The 22,012-nt window shown below is 44.5% G+C and overlaps 1 protein-coding gene across 3 annotated transcripts in view; it reads left to right on the top strand.

The window, feature by feature from the left end:
* Znf521 (zinc finger protein 521) overlaps positions 1-21,253 on the top strand; it is a 273,551-nt gene extending 252,298 nt beyond the window's left edge. For all 3 annotated transcript variants that reach the window (XM_051202004.1, XM_051202003.1, XM_051202002.1), the window contains one exon: positions 20,425-21,253. In XM_051202004.1, the coding sequence (XP_051057961.1) occupies positions 20,425-20,454 (30 nt within the window). In that variant the 3' untranslated portion in view covers positions 20,455-21,253. The remainder of the gene's footprint in view (positions 1-20,424) is intronic.
* The last annotated feature ends 759 nt before the right edge of the window (positions 21,254-22,012 follow it).

The raw sequence follows: 22,012 nt of genomic DNA, 5'->3' as shown, positions 1-22,012 counted from the left end.
AAATCAAGATTGGCCATTTTCTGAAAATAAAATCTCTGTCCTAGAGATCAGAAACTTCCTCAGGTTTCTTAGTTCGCTGGCATGATTTTTTTTTTTTTCAATCAGTTATGCTTTGACTTTTATTCACAATTGTCGCATATCTTGCATTAGGTCTTGTAAACAAGCTGGCTTCCAAGAGTCCTGTTTCAAAGCCCTGTGCCAACTCCCTCCAATTAAGGCTAAGATGAGGGTTTTGTTTGTTTGCTTGTTTGCTGATTCATAGACAGCGGTGGAATCTGGGCTTGGGTTGAAGAATACTTTACTCGGGCTATTGCCATGTTTCCCTCCACCTGGGCCTCAAATCTCTCCTTAAACAGGAAAAATGGAAACTGTAGCAAACCTAAAATAAAACATGTGGAAAGCTGTTTTGGCCCCTAAGCCCATCTTCTCACAGCTTTCCTGGATATTCAAGTGCTTAATTTTTATTTCTCATAGACATTAAAGTTTTTGTCACTATACCCATTCAAACTATAAAAGGCACAATCCCAACCTGCCTAGCCTACTCTCAGAGGGCCTTCCATTGAGGCCCCAGATGGAAACGTTTGCCCCCACTCTGTCTAGACCTGGCATATCCGGTCCAGGTAACAATCCTTGAGGAGAATAGTCTGTGAAGGAGCAAAGCCCATCCCTCCCTTTCCTGCTATTCTGGGCTGCACCCCTTGGCGCTACAGTTCTTTAACACCACAGAGCCTCTGCATAAGCTCCTGGTCAGCCCTTAAACATCAGGAAGACGCCAAGATTTGCAAGAGTATAAATTGTGTCAAATGAGTGCATGATTCTGGAACTGGCCCATTACATACATTGCTTCATTTCTTTGCTTTGTGGGCCTGTGGGGCTTTGGAGGCAAATTGGTACTACGGCAGCTTCCACTTAATTTGCTCAGTGGTTAAATTGATCTATCTCTTTTATTTGATCGGATCTCCAGGACCCGAATCATTTGCATTGATTTATTGATCAGTGCTGTGTTTTCACCATTAGTTTTGATCACTTTCAGCTGTTAATATTGGATAATTCAATCAGGATTGATTGGCCTTACCAGTGAAGGCAGAAAGTTAATCAGGTCAGACACAAAAACGGGGCATAGGTAATCTAACCTTGGCGTGACTGTTATATTATTATATATCCACCCCCTGCCATAGGGATTTTCTGAAATAAAGGGAAAAGTTTGTAGTTATCTCACATTCGGAACGCATCATAAGGTGAGGTTTATTTTGCTTCTAATAAAACTACATCTAGAAATTAAGCAAGCATGCAAAGAAGATAAGTATGATTGTCACAATGAACTCATTTGGACTAAAAGCATTTTCAAATACCCATTTTGTCCTGACAAATGTCTAATCTGTGTGTGCATGCTTGAAGGGACAACCTGGGTTCACCCATTTCTGGTCCTCACTGCTCGAAGGTGTGTCCTGGTAGTCAGACTTCCAAGAACCAAGTGGTTAATGTGACGGAAATCAGGGCAGAGGGGGGTAATTGCAGTTGAGTAGAAAACACTTTTATTTGCCTCTGAATAGTTTCTACAACTCCCCCCAGCTCCGTTTTCAAAAATTCTCCATCCATTAATTTCTTGATGTTCATATCGATGACTGCACTTCACAATTAAAAGAGAGAGCACCACCTCTTCGTTCTAGGACTGCTTCCTCCTCCAACAGCCCTGTTATAAGCAAGCTGCCATTACATTATTTTTTGTCTGGCCCAGAGCTGACGACAGATGGCCATCTCTGCACTGCCATCAGCTCGACTTTATGGATCATCCAGCTAGGGCGTACCAACTAGCACTGTGGCCATTTCCGCAGCCCCTCCTCCCCAGCCCCCTGGAAGTGCTTGTCACCTCTGCCACATTCTGTCTTGGCTGGGCCTTTCTGGCCCTGTAGTCTTCCAAGTCGCCAAGTCAGCCTGCTGCCACTGTGCGAGAGGATCTGCCTCCATTAGGGACAGGAGACACAGACACAGTTGCCCTCCAAACAGGGACTTCTGCCTAGGCACCTCTGTAGTCAGATCCATTAGGACAATGTGGAAACCCAAATTACTAGAACCTTCTGCGACCCAGGCAGGCTCATGGAATTCCTGCAATTGTTCCTGTTTCAGATGCTTGCTCTACACGTGGGTCGATCCCTCGCGTTAGCAGAGATTAAGTGCCAAGAACAGACCCTTGGTGTTTACAAACTTTCATCTGACTATTGGAAAACACCACATCTAGACCCAACTGTTGTGACAATTAGGGAAAGAGAGATGACAATCACAGACTCTATCAATCCCCTGAAATGAGCAGAGAATTCAGGCCAGCATCTTCTAGATCCCTCGAGGTGATGATCCTCGCGCCGCCGCCCAGCAATGAGCTGTTCTGAGCGCTTGGAGAAAGATTGATAGGCTGCCCTTGATCGCGTTTGCTAAGGCAAGGCAGCTTCAGAGCCAGCCGCGTATTTTAAGAGGACTTCACATTTGTACCCTTTATTGTTATATTTGCGGCGACTCTACAGCTCGTAGCAGGCTGTGCCCTGCAGCTATGAAGGAGTGAGTTCCCCTTATCGAGGGAAACCGGTGCTCTGGAAAAGCCCGAGATGGGGCGGGTGAGATGAATGAGGCTTAAAAGCTCTGCCTCGCGGTGCTGTCATTTGGAACAGCAACTCTGGAGCTCTGAAGGAGAGTGAAAGGCAGGGGAAAGGAGTCCTTTTTCTAAAGCAGGAAAATTTCAAACTGCCTAAAATAACAGGTCTCCTTCATTGATTACTTCGCTGACCAAGCATAGGAAGCACTTAGGAGGCAGGAACAGCTAGCTTCTGCAGGGAGAAAGGAGGCAGCCTGCTAAAGTGAGGCATCTCTGCCTCCTGCATGGGTGCAACTCCTCAGCTAGGCCAGCAGAGCCCATCATCTTTCCCAGGGAGCCTGGCTCGGCCATCAAAGGCTTCCTGCTCTATATCAGCAAAGCTTAATGTTGTGAGTGACCAACCCACACCCTGGGTACAGCTGCTAAGCCGTGTGCCTTCTACACATATAAAAGGTGACTCGCTGCCATTAAATATCATCAGCGTGCTGGGCAAGGCATTGAGTTTATAAGGGTGAAAGGTCACTGTGCAGGAAAATGGGACAGTATATTTGCTGTGAGACAGGCACCAAGACCTCACTCCCGTAGTCAGTTATAATTCATGATGCTACTGGTGGGGAGCCCCTTTCCCTCCGAGGAGTTGAGGCATCTCCAGTGAGGTCTGCTGAGAGCACCCTACGCCCCCACCACCATCGGTGTACTCGCGCAAGGGGGAGCTGCCCCTCCCCCCACACCGTCTCCTTGTATTAATACTGCCCAGTTGCTACTGATTTGTGAGAGTAGTTCTCCAAAACAGAGCCCGGCTCTTACCTGACTAAACAGGAAGGCGGGAGGGATGAGCCGGTGGATGTCTCATTTAGAAAATATTAGTCAGAAAACAGAGAAGCAAAATGCCTTAAGACCATGGCTGACTTGGAGCCTCAAAAGTACTGTCAATCACCACCTAGTAAGAGGTGCCAGCCACCTGAGAGCCCAGAGATGCAGTCCAGGCTGCCAGCACAACCCAAGTCCGTCCTGTCCCCAAGCCGCCTTCTACGTTGGCAGTGGGACCTCCCTGAGACCATAGTTCTGAGCCAGCTAGTGGCATGAATGCCATCCCAGCCTCACATACACAGCCTGTCTGTGAGGACATGCCATCCCGTCCTGAGGTCCCGCACTGATTGCCTTGGGACTACCTGGACCTGGGTTCAAAGGATGTCACTGAGAATAGCCTTGGGGACGACAGAAGTGCTAGGAGCTATGTTCTGACGTGGTCAGAGAAGTCGCGAGCCCTGAGCCAGCAGCTGTGCCTGCCCAGGTCCCTGCTCTCCTAGCTTTCCTGGAAGCCCAGAGGTAACCAGATAGGAGGGAGGGAGCGTTCAAACTTCTGAACCTAGACCTGCTTGTAGCTGGGCGATCTCAGACTAATCTGTGCTGCTTCCTGGCGGCGCCGTCAGCATGATCCACGGTTACATTTCCTTTTAAAGGATCTGGTAGAGCAGCATATGACTTCACAGATAGGATGCCATAGGGGAACCTATGTGTTACAGACTCCAGAACGGTTTTAGGAAGCTCAGACTCCAGCTCATTTCAGAGGCTTTGGAAGGGCCATGGCAAGGTCAGAAGTCACCCATGAAGACAGGCGCACCCACGGGCCACCTTGTGTGTAATTAGCTGGCCATCGCATTCCGCTGCCAGGGCGGAGTTTGTCACATCACCGCCTTTCCCCTCCCAAGGAAAAGTAGGGCAGGAGTGGCTGGCCTCTCCAGCCAGGTTTTCTTGGGTGAAAGATCACTTTGAGATGACACAGCCGAGTAGTCAGCCTGAATTCCTGGTTGGTATTTTATTAATTTTGCACCAAGATAAATCCTGAAATTCTGACAAACTCCATGACATGTGAAATTCCTTCTTGCAGAATCTTCTCAGCGAGAGGCTGCTCATTTCGTTCTGTTCCGAGGCAGGCAACAGGAGGGCAGCTTTATAATCAGCCCTCGAAGGACCCCCAGCCGCCCCAGAGTCTCGGACTGATTGAATAACTCCTGGGCCTCTTCCCCTAGGCCTCCATCAGCGGGGGTCCTGTGGAAAGCAATCTCCCGCAGACTGGCACTGAAGTGAGCTTTAAACCACCATTTTCTGCTCTCCAGAGGAGCCTGGAGTACTAAAAGATAGATGGACTGCAGATATTTTATGAGAAACTGTCAGAAGAAGAGCAGAGTAAATGTTTTTTTCTTCTTCTTTGAGTCACACACTACATCACTGTTGAATTTCTCCCAGCATCCTTTTACATTTAAAGTAAGAAATTAATTGGTTGCTAACCTTTCATTCCCCTTTTCCCTCTTCTTCGTTGTCTTCCTCCTCCTAGGGTTCCCCCCCCCCTTAAATATTCACACAGAGGCCCTTTGCTTAACCACAGTTGTAGAAAATCAGTACCATTTGCAATGAAATATTTATAATGACAGAATGAAAAATTGGATTCATTTTCTGGACTGCAGCCGAACAGTCTGCAACTTTGCACTAACATCGTCGCGCATCCCTCCTTCCTCCCTTTCACGGGAGTCATTTCAAAAACCACACCACATGTACATCCACCTATGTGCTGGAGGGCTGCCTACCAAAGCACAGAGCCTCTTTCTGCTCTTTGAGACAAAGCACACACAGGAAAGAAGTGAATTTGTGGTGGTGCAGCTAAGGAGGGAGCTGGGGTGAAGCGAGGCCCACGACGGGAGAGGCAGATTCGAAACCCCCATCAGAAGGAAGACCTTTGCATGACATTAGGGAAATGGGGGGGGGCAAACTGTAGCATGACGCAAATAACAGTCAGCCTTATCTTGTGACAGGTTTACATGGGACCAAGGGACAGGGGCAGAAAGCACCTACCTCTCCCCCTTATTTTCTTCCCCTTTTAGAGTTGCCTGTGACCCCGCCTCTCCAGGGCACCCTCTTACTTAGAAGTGTTTGCTCACAGATCTGGGGTTGATCCTTCACCACGGTTTTCCCCAGAGCTCGGGGACAAAGGGCTTTGTTAGGACAGCCCAAATTGCCTTGGGAGCCTGCCATCCTTACCTGTGCTAAGCTGAATGGGAAATGGGTGCCATTGCGGGTGTCACAAGGATCCTAGTAAATGAATCTCAGTTTCCCAAATAAGTTTTCACTTTCTGGAATCACTTTCTGTCTCCTCGGCCTCTAGTGCAAGGAACAGCAAGGAAATACACCCCATCTAGGGCATCCAATGCTGGCTTCTGGACCAGCCTCCTATGTTAGCCTTGGGACACTGGGCTTAATTAGTTAGCAGGGTTTCTTTTTGATGGTTTTCCACAAGTGAAAACCGTTCCTAGTGATTTCAAAACATGAATAAAAACAGCTGTGACTTGAGGTCCTCCAGGTTTCAAGCCTTGAATTTGCCTCATCTCGCATCAATGGCTCCACAAGATCAATAATCCATACTTTATTATATAATAAAGGCTGTCTGTAATTGAATTAGCTCACTCCATCTGATTACCCTAGTTCATTGACGGAGAGGATGAGAAGAATGCCCATATACCTCAATAGATTCTATTATTTGGATGTAAAGAAGCTTGAGACATTGTTTCAGGATTTGTTTTTCCAGAGGGTGGTATGACTCACACACAGCTCATGTGTGTGGGGGTGACAGCACTAAATTTTCACATCCATCTGTCCTGCAGCCACTCTGACATGGGTACCCTACAATAGGTCTCCCTTCTGACAGAGACGAGACGGGGGCTCCCACTCAGCAGTTCTGAAAGACAAGTGAACTGGTCTTTGTTTTTTGTTTCATTTTGTTTGTCTTTTCTTTTATGGTCCTTGCCTAAGTATTTCCCCGAAGGCCAGGCCCTCTTATCATCCATAGATGTCATTTGGGGCCTGTATGAATGCTTACTCTATCCTCTTCGAAGCAAAATTTAGCACCAGTTTAATAAGAGCACTGGAAAAAGAGAGGTGCCATTCATTCTTGGGCTCTCAGGTCAGGACTCTAGTCCAACTTTTGCGATCCTTCCGCAGCCTCAAAGGGTTGCTGTTTCCATACAAGCTGTGAGATCTGCCTTTATTGCATTATATATACATATATACATACACGTATATATGCATGTGTGTGTGTGTGTGTGTGTGTGTGTGTGTGTGGTGTGTGATTTTGTGAAATCTGCTCACAGTTCGGCACAAGATTATGTGTGCTATGACACAGGCAGCCTTGTAGCTCTGGAATCTAGCCCGAATTTATTTTACTGTAGTGTTTCCTAGAGTCTTGACTGGGGGAGAAAAGAGGCTTTCTTAAGAGTGTGCAAAGGTACTTGTGTGAGAGCCTTCTTCCAGAGCCATAAATGGGTGCAGAACTGTATTACCCTTAACCCTTATTATTGCTTTTTCTTTTTACTCCAGTGCCAGGGTTAAGGGGAAATCTTTTTAACATTAGTTTTGCAACAACTTAAGCAAGTCTGTAATATACACCCGAGTAAATGGAAGCTGGAATGGTGGAGTATAGAGAATCAATCTCCTCTCAGGCCAGGAGAAGAACCCTGAACAGTGTTCATTCATGTACTGCCCGCTGTATTTCTGCATGTGACACAGCTCGCCCAACTGCTCTGAGTGATTTTCTGTGTTATTAGGCAGGTTCGCAAGAACAACAGGCCTCTTGACAGAGCTAAAAAGCCGTGCAGCCCAAGTCCTCGGTGAAGGAAGGCTGCATGGGGAACCCCAGTGTCAGGAAGAGAAGCACCCCAACACGGGCTTTATTTCAGTGTCTGTGCTCGTGAGGCCCCGGGTCTATTTCTCCTCTTGTCCAGCGCCTTCTGTGCCATGGCTGGTTTGCATTTGTGTTTGAAGTACCAGGCGGTTTAATGAAGTTATTCTTTTATAAATTTTGCAACAGTGAAGCAAGCACGAGGGCTTTAAATTAGAATAAGTGCCACTTCTGTGTGGCAGGTTCCTTTGAGGGCTGATTAGAATGAGGCCTCCCGTCGCCTGGCCCTTTATGCATGGCAATGCGGCTCTGTGTACTTGTTTACGGCTCACCTTTGAATTTGCGTGCGTGTGCACCATGCCCGCCGCCTGGCCCTCTGCTAGTCGAGACTGTCATTCTTCCAGGATCATGTTAAATACTTCACATTAAAGAGTGCTTTTTTTTAATTATATCGCTTTATTGTAATGAATTCAAATTAACTTGGAGGAGCAAATTGTATAAGCATGTGAGGGTTATAGATTGCTCTCACCATAGTTACAGCACACCTCTGTGTGGGGGGATTAAAGGGCCGTCTCTCTCTCTCTCTCTCTGTCTCGTAGCTCAAAGTACTTGGAGGAAACTGTCGCAAAGAGACCAAGAAATAATGCAGAAAAGGTGTCTCGAAAGTGGGAATCTCAGGAGTGGGGTTCTTAGGCAGACACAGGTCTTCTTGGTGGAGGGAGATGCTGAGGATACCTGTCAGTTTAAGACCTGAGATACCCTAGAAGAAAATGGTGAACAAGAGAGAGAATGTGGGCATAACATAGCAGGCTTCCATGAAGAATAAGACAGAGCTGGCCAGATAGATTAGTAGTTAAGGTGCTTGCCAGCAAGCCTATGACCAGATTCCCATCCCTGGGGAAGCCACACAATGGAAAGTGAGAGCCTCTGCCCCTCTCATGGCTCATGACACACTTGATTGCTTCTCTTGGTGCCTGTGTGAGCTACTGATAAACAAGGATGAGTTCAGGGGGTGTAGAGAGGGAAACTTGCAGAAATGGGTCCTGAAGCTGTCTGCAGCATATAAAAATAGCAGAAAGGGGAAGAAAGGCAAGCAGGGGGGTGGTGGGGAGAGCAGACCTTCCTAACCAGGAATCTTTATTTAAGATGGAAGTCAGCCAAATATTATACTGGGGCAATGACATGTTTGCACTTTCAAAGAATTTTCTCACAATCTCAATGAAGCATCCTTGGGGGCTTCCTCAAGTTGCATGCCCCATCTCAGAATGTTCCAGAAAGGCAGAGAGCTTTCAGTGTGGAGCCCATGCATGAATGTATCTCAGTTCTCTACACAGTAAAGGCTTGCTCAGGCATGCACACGCATACCCAATCCCAGGGTGTGGTCCGTGTTCACTGCTTAATGATATCAATCAACATGCTGTATTTTGGCCTAGCAGACAGTTATTCGGTTGACCATGGTAGGCAACAGGTTTTCTGTTTTCTTTAATGAATTACAGTGTGTTTGACTCATGCCTGGAGAATGCAGTAGTGTGATAATTAAAAACAAATATGGCTTCACCGGGCAAGCCTAATGACCTGAGTTCAGATCCTCAGCACCCATGCAAACACTGGGTATATGTCTGTGCACCTGAAACCCCAGGGAGACTGCGGGGTCACCTGGGCTTGTGGGCCTTCCAGACTGGCTGAATGGAATGGGGTGCTCCTGGATCAGTGAGAGACTCTCAAAGGACCAGGGCAGAGAGTTCAAAAGCAGAGCACCTGCACCTGAAGTCCCTCTCTGGCTTCTGCACACACTGGAACACACGTGGGGTGGGGGGCAGGGCTTCCTCTAAGTTCAGTGTGTTCCTTTTTTATAATTATTGGAATTCAGTTGAAGAGAACCCTGCCCTATCAAGTTGAAAGGCGGAAAGAGGCATGGCTCCTTCTCCTCACAAAGGTTGCCCTTTGAATATAAATCACAAGTGCTGGGTGCCTTTCCCATTCTAATCAGATGACCTTTTGAGTCTGATGGACCAAAGTTTAAATCCTAAGGCTGCCAGTCAGTTTTTAAATCAATGCCTGGCTCCTACACCCTTCAGTTCCCAACCAAATCTCAACGGATCCCACCACACAGAGTTCTACAAACAGCAGAAGGGATGTTGGAGCTGATTGTTAGGACAGCCAGATTTCAATGGAAGATCTTGAGCCAACCCTGCAATGGTGGTGCACGCCTTTAATCCCAGCACTGGGGAGGCAGAGGCAGGTGAATCTCAATGAGTCTGAGGCCAGCCTGGTCTATGGAATGAGTTCCAAGAGAGCCAAGGCAGTTACACAGAGAAACCCTGTCTCAAAAACAAACGAACAAACAAACAAAATGATCTTGAGCCAAGGAGAGTAACTAGGATTTATTTTACTAAGTCCTTTTTAAAAATAAATTAAACTTTTAAAAAATCCTTCCAGGATTCAAAAATCTATGATGGGGAGGGAGCCACATATCTGTAATGCTTATAAGAGGGTATTTCTGAACAATTATCAATCTAAGCACCCATTATTTGTTGCCTATTACTACACAAGCCTGTTAATATTTAGCAGAAGTTTGTTTGATTGTATTTGTCTGGTAAAGAGATGTCTTAATATAGCTTTAGCATGGAGAACCAGTGGTGTGTACCCCAGAGCCTGGCAGAAAGGAAATTTGTATTCGCCCAAGATTAACACGTTAACGTCAGACAAGCCTTCCCTTTCCCCTCTTCCTTGCAGAGTTATTTATCTTTAGGTATTGAAATTAAAGCATGAAGAAGGGGGCACTGTTCACGGATGTAGAATTGGAAGGAGGTCATTCTTTAGCTTGTTTACAGATGTTCTGGTTTAGAAAGCACCAGTGTGATAAATTAAACATTACAGTGGGAAAATAAAAGCTAAGGCCTAGCGACGACTGGTGCGTGGGCACATCTGTCTGTGAAGAGCTGACTTAATCCCTGAATATCATAGTAGGCAGCATTGCCTGTCAAAGCCTTCGGCCCCCAATACACTGAGACTGTAGGGCCAGACCTGAGGCAGAACTGTCATGGCCTGGCCCCTCTCCTTTCTGCTTTCAGCAGTGCACTGCTGGCTCCTTGCAGATAGACAGGTAGCTCAATTTGTTGATTAACTGTAAAAAAGAAGAACCAGCTTTCTACTTTTAACATATTTCCCAGTGGCTGCTCTACTCCCTTTAGCCTGTTTTTCCAATCTGGAACTTTCTGTGAGTCTCAATACAAAGTGTTGTACGTTCCAAGAGGGAAACTTTTCTTTCTCTTTTACTTTATTTTTATTTTTATTGTGTTGTGTCACAGAGACAGTGAGACAGAAATGGACAGATACTTCCATGACAGTGCATATTTGGGGGTCAGGGAATGACCTAGGATGTTGGTTCTTGCCCTCTGCCTTGTTCATTTGAGACAGCACTTGGATGACATATATGGATTAACTAGTACAGCTAACGTCTGCAGTGTTTGGGGTCTGCAACTTGGGAAGTGATACTTGGAAGGCATGCATTTACTCCCAAGACATCAATATCTCCAGCCCTCCATAGAGGAGACTTCCCTAGCCTTTCCAGTGTGGAAAAGACTTAGAAATATGTTTAAACCCTGAATTTTACTATGCTTTTTAAGGTCTTCCTGGAAAAAGGAATTGTTACCATGTTAACATTGCCCACATGTAGAACAGCAATATAATTTGGCCTTCTGAAGTGTTTTATTTCTCTATACGGTTCAATTGTCAAAATACTGGGAATTATTTATGTGCCAACTTAGAACATGCATTACTTAAATAACTAGTCTTTGCTCCTGAAGACTCACATTAAGCTAAGGCCCAGGTAATTAGCTGGGTGTTCTTGCTACATTATAAACCACTGTGATTTTTTCCAGATTGGTTCAATATGGCTTGTTTGTTTATTTATCTGTTTGTTTTGTGTTAAAGAAAGAGCAAAATGTGAGCTCATGCAATAATCCCAGACCTTGGGAGGCAGAAGCAAGGAGATGAGTGTGTGGTCCTCAGCTACATATTAAGTCTGAGGCCAGCCTGAGTTACATGAGGCCCTTTCCAAACCAGTGCCTTGCCTGTCTACATGACCTGACAGATTTTCAGCCCATGAGATCGTGTGGCATCTACAAAGTCTATCCCCTGCCCGTGGCACTCAGCTTTGCCTGTGTCCCTGCCCTCCTCACCTCCGCCAGCTCTAGGCATGTGTAGATTCTCTAAGAAGTCAGCTTACAGCTCCTCACACAGCACAGGGTCCTTGCTCTGTTTCCTTTGAACCCTGTCTCTCCTGGTAGACGGTATGGACTATGGCCAGGAGCATCCTTCATCTCTTCAGAGATACCCACCAGACACTGTCCCTTAGGTCCTTCCTAAGTGGGAAACTACACTTTTGTTTCTGGGCTGTATTATATCCAGATAGAATAATTTCTGCCAGTAAACATAGGCCAGCAAATTGGTCATGGTGCCTCTGGGGTTCTTTCCAAATAGGCATTCATTTCCATGCCGTAAATAGTAACTTGCAGACCTTAATTCCTGAGCCCCGTTGGACACTGTCACAATGTGAAGCACAATGTGAGCACTATTGTTCCCTTGACCTGAGGTGTACCATCCTTGCTGCTACAGAGAGTAAATAGCTGAACGAGCGAACATTCTGTAGAGATTTGGTTCTACCCACCAAGAATACACTTATAATATATTTCCAAGGATCCTTTGCAGAATTTCTGGACAATTACCCAATTCATCCCATGATATCATTTTTAAAACACCAGACAAGTGCACTTCTGTGTAGTATCCATGAGTCTCTTTCTAGTACACACTAATTCCTGTAAGGTGTCAGGCATATCTCACAGACTGAGTAGCTCACCCTGGCCCAGCCTAGCGAGCTCCATATATTTCCAGTACAGAAACACATCAAAACATCCTAGTAGATCATAACTCAGGAAAACTGTCTGTGCAAAGAAAAGTCAGTAACAAGGGCTCACAGTGGCAGTTGGTCAACCCTGGAGCAGGTATGTTCAGCCTGTGGCCTGTGGTTTGTCACACAAGGAAAGGCTAGCTATGCATGCAGACCAGTACAGGATCGTAAACGTAAAACATCTTGGAACTTGCCTGTGATTTTGTTTTTGTAACTTGACTCTGTGATTCTGAAGCCCAAGCTTTACAGATGACAAGAACCCTCACAGTATCTGGATCTTACACACCATAGAGCAACATTTTACCATTTCTCCTTTGCCCATGGACCACTTCTTTCTTGTTGAAGTTTAAAATTAATTCAATGCTAGATCTTCTTTATCTCCAATCTTTCTTTTACTCATGCACAAATGTTTTCCGGATACGATAAGGCAGCGAGCGAGCGGTTCTCGACTAAGAATGACTCATCTCAGCAGAGAATATGTGATAATGTCTGGGGACACATGTTACAAGGGGAGACCAATACACCTCCTATATTGCCCAAGGAATCCCCTAATGTCAGCAAAGCTGAGGTTGGGGAAACCTGTAGTAAGGCAAACCTGTCCATCTGCAGGGTCTTGTTTGAAGCCCAGTTCAGGAATGGCATCTGTTTTCTACGACAGTCAGGAAGAGTGTACTACATGACCTCCGGCGTTTTCCCAGTCACACTTCTAGGCATCAGCTCATGAGCTTGCCCTTTCTTGCATAGTATAGACTCAGCACAACTCAAGCTTTCTAGGCTCATTAGCACTGACTTCCAATGAAGAACCAACACCGTGTCCATCAATGAGTTTTACCGGAATGCAAACTTCCATTAAAAATAGGATAGAAACTTTAATGCCAGAATTGTTTAAAAAAAAAAAAAAAAAAAAAAAAAAAAAACTGGCCTAAAGTCTAAAATTCATTAAAAAAAAAAATTCTCTCCTTGTGGGGGAACAAACTCTAGCGTGACTGTCTTTTTCTGTCTGCCATAGCATGTATTTTTCTGGTGATGCTATTTCATTTTTGTTTTAATATATAACTCAGTGTCACCCAGAAAGTGCTCTGAGATGTCAGCTCAAGCCCATGTGAACTGTTAATGTCAAAAGAAAATGCATCAGTGTCTCTACAGCCCCATGGTGATGACAGTACCATACGATGAAAATAAAGAGGAAAATTCTGTGACTGCAAACAGGATCAGAAATGCAAAATCTGAGGCATTAAAGAGGGATCAGATGCAGATCATGATAGGCGGGTTCAGGAATGTCACCTGTATGTTACAGTAGAAGAGTTCTAGTAAATTCTTCAAATGTGAAGAACCATGGGTCAACTTTCCTGGGCATAAGAAATCTACTCTATATGTAGATTGGTTGTTATTTTTACTTTCAGTTTTGGTCATCAAATCACTAAGGGAAAATAAGACATTGCATAAAAGAACAATCCATCAAACATATCATAAAAATGTACATGTCCACAAACATGTTCCTGATGTTTTCCAGGTAGGGTCTATGAAAACTCAATTGTACAAAATTTCTTTTGACAGGAAATGTATAGTGACTGCTTTGCAAATGGTGTGAATGGAATGCTGGTTGGTTCAGGTCTTTGATTCAATTCTTAGAACATTCTTGTTGCTAGTCCCAGGGCTATGGAGATTTTGTTCATTCAGACTTGAAGGGATGAGAACCTCTCTGATTGTGTAGACTCTGAAAGCATTTCGTTATTAACATTTCCATCCTGTTGACCTTATTAAGATGTTTGAGAGCCACCCTTTGCTTTGTGACTGTGTTTTTCCACCATCATCCAGGGTCAATAGCCCAGCATCCTGTCATCACTCCCTGTATACACTTTCAAAACTATTTTACTACAGAGAAGAAGTTGGGAATGAAAGAGAGAGAGCAAAAATGTAAAACTCTTGATTAGAAAGTATAATTTAATAGAACATGTATTGAACCAGATGTATTGATTAATGTAGGAGATATAGTACTTATATTGATTCAAACCAGAGATTTAGTACTAAAAGCTCTAAGCCAAAAAGCTGTTGCGGATTGCTACAAAAGTCAGTTTAATGCTGTCCTTGGAATGCCTTCAGAAAGAATTTCTTCTAATGTTGGAGGACTAGGTAGAATGTGGTATATGTCAAGCTGATCCCAGAGGGTTTTATTTTGTACTCTAATAGCTGTTACGAGCCTACATTATATCCAAGGAGTAATTTTCCTTAGAGGTGCCCAGCTCGCTTTGTGTCAATATTCTAGCATTTTAAGTCACGTACAGTATATGCTTCTGGGAACAGGGAAGGAGCCAGCCAGACTCATAATGGCCTGCATTCATTAATAAAGGCAGAGGCTTCTGTCCCTCCATTGCCCACTACAGGGAAGCCTCTTTGGCCTTCAGGGACCCCGTACAGACACATTTAAAGGAAGCTCTATTTTGAGTGGGCAGGAGATGAAATGTACGACTTGGAGGTATTTCTTAAGGCAGCCCTGTGCCCGTGCACAGGGGTGACCTTCTGGGTCAAAGAAGAAAGCAGGTCAAAAAGACTTATTATCCAAACTGTTGGAAACCAATTGCTTTTGTTTAAAACTAAATAAATAAATAATGGAAAAGCAAGGGTGCTTAAAGGTGGACAGTGATGGAGAATTAAGTTTACAGCCTGAAAAGAAAGCTCACAGCCGAGTGTGAACCGGAATGCGCTTCTGAGGAAAAAATGAGAGCATACTGATTAGCCTCTGTGTTTACAGATAAACGGCCAGCCCAAGTGATAAAAGGAAGGGTAATATAATTAGTTAATCAGGGCAGATTGATTGCGGATGTTTGTGTTCTTCAACTAAAGGAAAAAAAGCCAACATGTTGCCACAGCATTGTCACCATCTGTTGAAAGACACAGCACACTTAATCTTTATATTCCTGGGGTTTTTCCTGCCTTGCTTTGTTTTTGAGTCCCAATTTCATTAGCTTGGAAGCATCTCATTTAAACCGAGTACAGCCACGGTGTAAACTGAGGGCACAGGGGCTTAGCAGAGAGCCCTCCTTTTTTTTAATCTTCTATTTTCCTCTTCATTCCTTTTTAAAAATAACATGCTGACTTGCTCTCTCCTGCTTCCTAGAGCCTGTCTATATTTGTTTTGGCAGACGTGGCTATAAATAGACAAGCCATGCTTTAAAGAAAAGAAAAAGAAAAGATTTACATATTTGAATCAACAGTTTTTTGGTTTTTGTTGTTGTTTTGTTTTGCTTTGTTTTTTTTTTTTTTTTTTTAACACAGCCCCCCACTGAAATGCTGCCTTGATTACTATTGCTACTTAACATTTCAGGGGTGCTAACAAGGCTTGGGCCAGAGGTGCCATGTTTGCTCGAGAATCAGAAAAGTCCAGACAATCTGTGGGCACCACTATTGGGGTGGAAATGTAATTTTTTTAATCCTGAGAAGGTAAATTCCCTATCTTACCCTCTTCAGAGAGCTTAACTTTTAACATGGTTCTAGGTGCAGAAATTCAAATTCCTATCAAGATTTGAGGAAAAAAAAAAAAAAAAAACAAATGGCCCCAAAAATTGCAAGGTGAACAGTTTCAGAGGATCATGGCTTTTTTATTTTTATTTAAAAATATTTTCTTTGGAGGGCATTTAAAATAGGATTAAGCCGTTTGACCAGCAAATGTGGTCAGCCCTCTGAAAGACTAGGCTGAATTAATCGTTTGTTAGAGTGCCAAGCCTAAAATGAGAATTCCAGTCTTGTAAAATGGAAGGCATCTCACATTAAAAAAAAAAAAAAAAAAAAAATACATGGTGCTCGGAGGATTTTTTTTTTTAAGGCCCTCATCTGTTTTTTAGCTTCTAAGTTTAATTTCACATTTACAGGGGAAAAAAGAAAGAAAGAAGGCACACACTTCTTTCCAAACCAGGTCCCTCACAATGAGGAAAGTGTTCTTGGCCCCTCACTGTTAGAGTAGCAGGCCTACATAGATCTTCTCTTAGGCTTTAAGGTATGTGGTGGCTTTGATTTTTTTTTTTTTTAACACAAACCCCCCTCGTGTAAAACAACTGTTCATAACTGGGATTAATGGTTTTCAATTTTCAGTTACTTAGACATGGGGTCTCCAGGAGATGGCTTTTTGCAGAGTAGAATATGGCCCTCTGTGGGATTGCACAAGTTTCCTTCTCTTCCTCTTCCTTTTCTGTCCTCGCCCCCCACTCCACCAGCCTTGCTCTGATGTTCCTCTCGATTATGTAAAACACTTTGCCTTCATTGGAACAGATATTTTTTCTCATAACCTGTCATTGCATTAAAGTGCTTTGGGGACTGTGAATTGCTGTGTAAAATTGGTGAGATTACCCACTGCTTTGTTCTAGCGAAGTGGTTTCCTTCAGACCTAAAGAGCTCAAAACTCTGCAGCAGAGCTGCTGCTGTGGGAAGCTGGCAGTGGTGCTTTCTACATTCCGCCCCTGAGCATTGAGCCCTTGGTGTCTCAGGACTGTTCTGGCTCGTGATCCACTGCCAGGACAACAATGAACGTGCTGCCTCCTCTCTGCTCCCTGCTTCTGCTGTCTACATTTTATCTTTCCGCTTGCTTCCTGGCCGCCTTTCCCAGCAAATGATGTCTATGAGTTCCTAAAAATCACTGAGCACTCCCATGGAGAGCCTTGTTTCCCACCCGGAGGGACATCTGAAGGCCACATCTAGAGACTGTGACTCTGTGTCTGTTCTCACCCACACCTACACGACAACTGAATGAATGTGCGACTCAGGCACACCATCCATCCTTCCACACCAGGCTGTTTGTCCTTTCAGCAGACTTGGAATAGGGCACATGTGCAGGAAGCAGAAACATCCCAGGGATACTCAAAGGAAATCCCTTGGGGGGTGGGGACCAGAAACATCTGGAATTTTCCTCCCCCTGCCCCAACAGAAATATGCCCATTTCCCATGGGCCTCTGGGGATATGCCTCCTTCCCACCATGAGGATTGCTGGGGGAGGCGGGGAGGCAGGGAGGGGCAACCAGGACTGGAAGAGACCCTTAATTGGGCTAGAGCCAAAAACAGGAAAATGAGTGTGATGGTATATATTGTCAACCTGACAGGATCTAGACTCACCTAGGAGGCAAGTGCCTGGGCACACCTGTGAAGGATTATCTAGATTAGGTTAGCTTCTTTGCATGCTTATGAGGCATTATCTAGATTAGGTTAATTAAGGTGAGGAGACCCACATTAACTGTTGGCAGTACCATTCTACGGGTTGAGATCCTCAGTGGGATAGAGGAGAAAGCAAGCTAAACACAAGTATGCATTGCTTTCTGCCCCCTAACTATGGATGCAATGTAGCCAGCCCCCTCACACCCCAGCTGCCATGACGGGCTGTGTCCACAGACTGTGAGCCCCTCACAGGCTGGCTTCCGTGACAGCCTGGCAGTTCTAACACAGTGAAGATGAAGGATATTCACATGTCCAGGCATCTCCACACAATAGAACCCGGTGTTTCACCGTCTTTCTGCTGAGAATTCCCCATGGATCTTGACTTGTTGTAAGCTTGGGCTTTCCAAGACTGCTCATGCCTCCTTCATGAAATCATTTCATCTGCTTCTTTACACCTTCAAAGTGCAAGCTCTTGGTATTAGTGACTTCAGTCTGTTGTGGTAATGTGATTAAAATCTATCCACATATATAGAAAGATGGGCAAATATTTAGTGTGATTGTTTAAAAAAAAAAAAAAAAAAAAAAAAAAAAAAAACTAGATCTGTACCTGTGTCTCTTGTGAGGAAACAGGGGAAAAAAAAAATAAGAAGGGTGATTTGAGCCACATTAGGAAACTTAAAAATAAAATGACCCAGGTAAGATCCCGAGCTATTTCTTTATTACACATCAGTTGCAGGAAAAGCCACTAACTAAAGGGCAGCTGCCAGCACCTCATCATTCACTATCAGTGTCTTGGCTTCGTGCGTCTTCTCTCATTTCATAATTGTGAGATTTTGTTCAAACCTGTCCAGGAAACCACACCAGACTTAGGAAAAACAACTGAACCAGTAGAGTTTGGGGTTTTAACTTTTTAATGCTTACAACCCTCTAATCATAGCTGTGTTGATCGCTGAGAAAATAGGAAAGCTTTTTGTTCCCATCAGTATTTTTTAATATGCCTTCAGAAAAACACCTCCCAGACATATTCAAAATCAATATCCAGACAAAAGAGTTGGCATAAAAATAGTTTACTCTTTATGCACTTTGAGACCAGTACTGCCAGAGAGGAAGCCATCCTTTGAAGAGAATGAAGCAAGTAAGTTTTACAGAAGGGCAGAATGAAACAAAGCCGCCTTGCCACTAGTGATGTATTTCACCATGTTCTACACTGGGCTCCAGCCCAGTGTAGGCTATGACAGAATCTCACTTGCCAGTCATGACTGTGGTGACACAGTGATTGCCACGGTGGGAAAGGACCTAATTACCACCCTTCATCTCCATCACCCAAAAGCTAAATCTGAAACAGGGAAGGGGAGCTAGACCCATCCCAAGCCTCAGTAGGTGCCAGCCCCAGTTGGGAAGTATCAGCCGCCTAGCCCCTGATTAGGCAGCCCATCCCTCTGAGCAGGTGGCCCTCTTCAGGGATGGTAAGACAGTACCGGTCTCACAGCGCCCTGCTTTGCATACTCATTCAGCACCAAATCTGAACACTTTCAGTGCTGTTTAAAAATCCCTCATAATGTTGCCAAAACTGCCCTTCATCTTTCTTTACGTGCAATACCCTCGCTTCAGAACCCTCTAGAAGATCTTAGCCAATCAGAACAAACACTGACACATGCACGCTTGTTTCGTTGCCTTTTGCATGGTCTGTCCTTCAACCTGCAGTGTCCTTCTGGAGGTTCTCGGTTTCCAGCTGGAATGAAAACATCAGCTTACTACCTGTAAGCTACAAGTACCGCAAATCCTTCCCTGGTGATGAGGCAGGCCCAGGAAAATCCCTGGCATTTCTGCGTTCCTTTCCATTAATTTTAGTCCTGTCACTGAAATGTCATATATCCATGGGCCTTTTTCTTTAGACCATGAGAACTTTGTTGAGCTCAAGACAGGAACCATGCCTCCTCCCCTATCCCATATCCAGTTGGTCAAACCCTCTCTACTGAGTGCTATGGGCTGTATCAGGTATTGATAGCAGCATTTCACAGGTTCTCATGAATGTAGGAATACATGAGGGTACATCACAATTGCCAGCGTAAGGCCAAAAGACAAGCCCATAAAGATGAATGCAACGTTAGCAGGACAGAGGGTTATGGAAAGTCAAAGAAAAGCAATGTACTTTATGTCAGTTAAGCATGAAGTAGTTGTATGTCAGACTAGGCTTCAGAGTTCTGATCAGGAGTGAACGGAGTTTGAATGGATTTAGGCCAGAACTATTTGGGGAAGACAGAGAGGAGGGCCCAGGGCACCCCCAGGGTTCAGTCTCCATTGAAAATCTGGAGGCCTATGGCCAAACTCTGTAGAAGACTAGACCCTCCTTAGCGCCATGCTTGGAGCTGGAGAATGCCCACACTCTTTGGCTCCTCGGGCTCTGTATGTTGGGCCTCAGTTGGACGGGTGTACCAGTTGCACCCTTACAATTTGGAAAGAAGTTATCTAATAAATAAAAAAGGTCACACCCTTGTTTCTGGGGTGAGGAGGACCAAACTGTCTAAGCAGCCCGGGAGAAACACTGACGTACAGAGCAGGGGAGCTAAAGCAGATTGCTAGGGTGTCCTGCAGAGCCACCACAGCATGGCCACAGGTCCCACTATTCCTCACCAGCCAGCTCTTCGGTATCCACATTTGAGAATGGATAGGTCAACATTCACCATCTAAGAGAGATTAGAGCAAAGCATGTTTCAAAAACAGGAATGTTACACAGGCCAAGAAACTGTTATAATAGTGTTGCTGTGGTCATTGAAGCATGGGTTGTGTTTTGATTGGTAGAGGTGCTACAGGAGGAGGCATGGCAGACAGAGAAAAGGTAAGGCACTACCAAGGCTTCCCTCCCAGAGCATTCTGGCTCTGCCTCTTCCCTCTCCAACGTGGAGGTAATAGCTTTTGTGCACCTGAACGCTACCCAGGATGTTTAGCCTATTTGAGCATCCCTGGTCCAGTATGGAATCAATGCATCCATTCACACTGTGCGAAAACATGGTGGTTCAGCTCATTGGGTACCAACCAGCACTGGTCAGTACTCATTCCAATAGGAAGAATATAACTGAAGTTTTCTCTCTCTTTCTTTTTTCTCTGCAGAATCATACGATGACCCAACACAGCAGTTAGTTCAAGTACAGCCTCTCAAGGAGAAGAACTTTTGTGGCACAAAAAGGGAACATGTTTTACTCTTTGCACGAAGCTTACATTGTTAATGTATATTCTTCAGAAGCATTGTATTGTATCATACAACTTGTATTATCAAAACTGTTGGATGTTCATGTGTTGGAACTTTTGAGCACCAGATAGACTCCTTGTATATAAAGTGTTGCACATGTATTATGTCGTCGATGCTAAAATGGTCTTATAAAGACAAGTGGACTTGGGCCCTATTCAGGCAAGATTTTCAAAGTGAACAAAGTGGCTTAAGAGAAGATGTTTTCAAGGAAGACAGAACTTAAAAGAACTGTTATCACGTGACTGTGGTTGGACTTCCTTTTATTTACACTTAAGCCTAGAATTTCTCTTTTGGTATATCAACAGTTAAAACCCAAGACTATTTTTTATTGCTGGAGATCCTTGTGAACCATGAAGAGACATTCTCACTGAACAGAACCCCACATCTGGATACGGCCCGTATATATATTTGTAAGCCTTGCAGTGTGACAGGTAGCCTCGCCATATATGCAATAGTTGTTATGTAGACTGTCAAAGTTTTTTATTTTTTATTTTTTGTGTTGTTTTTTTTTTTCCTGGCTACATTTGAAGCTTTGAGTGTTCAAGGTTTTCCTTAATGATTTCACACAGCCAAATCCTTGAATCGGTTGAACTAACCTGTATGTTACTGTTCTCAATGTTTACTCTGCGGTCTGAACCTGGAGATTACTGGAATTGTTTTCCAAGAGGAAATAAATTCAGTTTACCATCAGCTATGAGTGTATTTGTGTGTTTTCTTTTTCTAGTTACTCTTACCATTTAAAAAAGAAAGAAAAGAAATCTAATTGCCTGCACCCTTGGATATGAAGTCTGCTCCTGAGCAAATCCCAAGCATAGCCTCAATCATATTTAACCTTTGCTCACTGGGCCAAATGCGACTGGGAGGAGATTCATCTCGCTGCTCGGGAAGAAATCAGACTCAGCCGACTTGCACTGTCTTAGATTCTACCAGGTCACATTGTACTTGAGGGTTCTGACATCACAGATGGATGTGATGGCTGTTTTCTGCATAATTTGCAGCCCAATTCGTGTCATGCTGTGCAAATCTGAACTCATGGTGGATGGCTGCAATTTGCGCGGCTGTTTGGCTTATGTGTGCTTAAGAAGCAGCATCGTTCAGAAGACAAAGCGCAGAGCAGCAAGTCAGAGGGCTGTTAGTTCTGGCTCTGGCGCCGACTCCCAGTGGAGTCTTCTCCAAATGGCTTCATCTCCTGGCCTGGGATCACCCGGCCAGGGAAGGTAATGGAACTTGGTCATCAGCCTTTTGACAGGCACGGGATGGCTCTCCGAGAAGCCTGTCTCCACAGCCTACCACAAAAATGCTGAAGAAGGAGAAGCTCCTGATGTCAGAGCTTTTGAGCAATGTTTTTAAGGAAGAAAAGAATAGCAATGTGTGCACTGGACCTTGATAGACATCGTTAGTCTGGGTAGTGTAAATCATGATACTCGTAGACCTCGTTCATGGAATCAT

The sequence above is a fragment of the Phodopus roborovskii genome, unplaced genomic scaffold (genome assembly GCF_943737965.1).
Source record: "Phodopus roborovskii unplaced genomic scaffold, PHOROB, whole genome shotgun sequence".
In the NCBI taxonomy this organism is placed as follows: Eukaryota; Metazoa; Chordata; class Mammalia; order Rodentia; family Cricetidae; genus Phodopus; species Phodopus roborovskii.
Note: the sequence above shows the minus strand (reverse complement) of the source record. Positions and strands in the feature narration are given on the sequence as shown.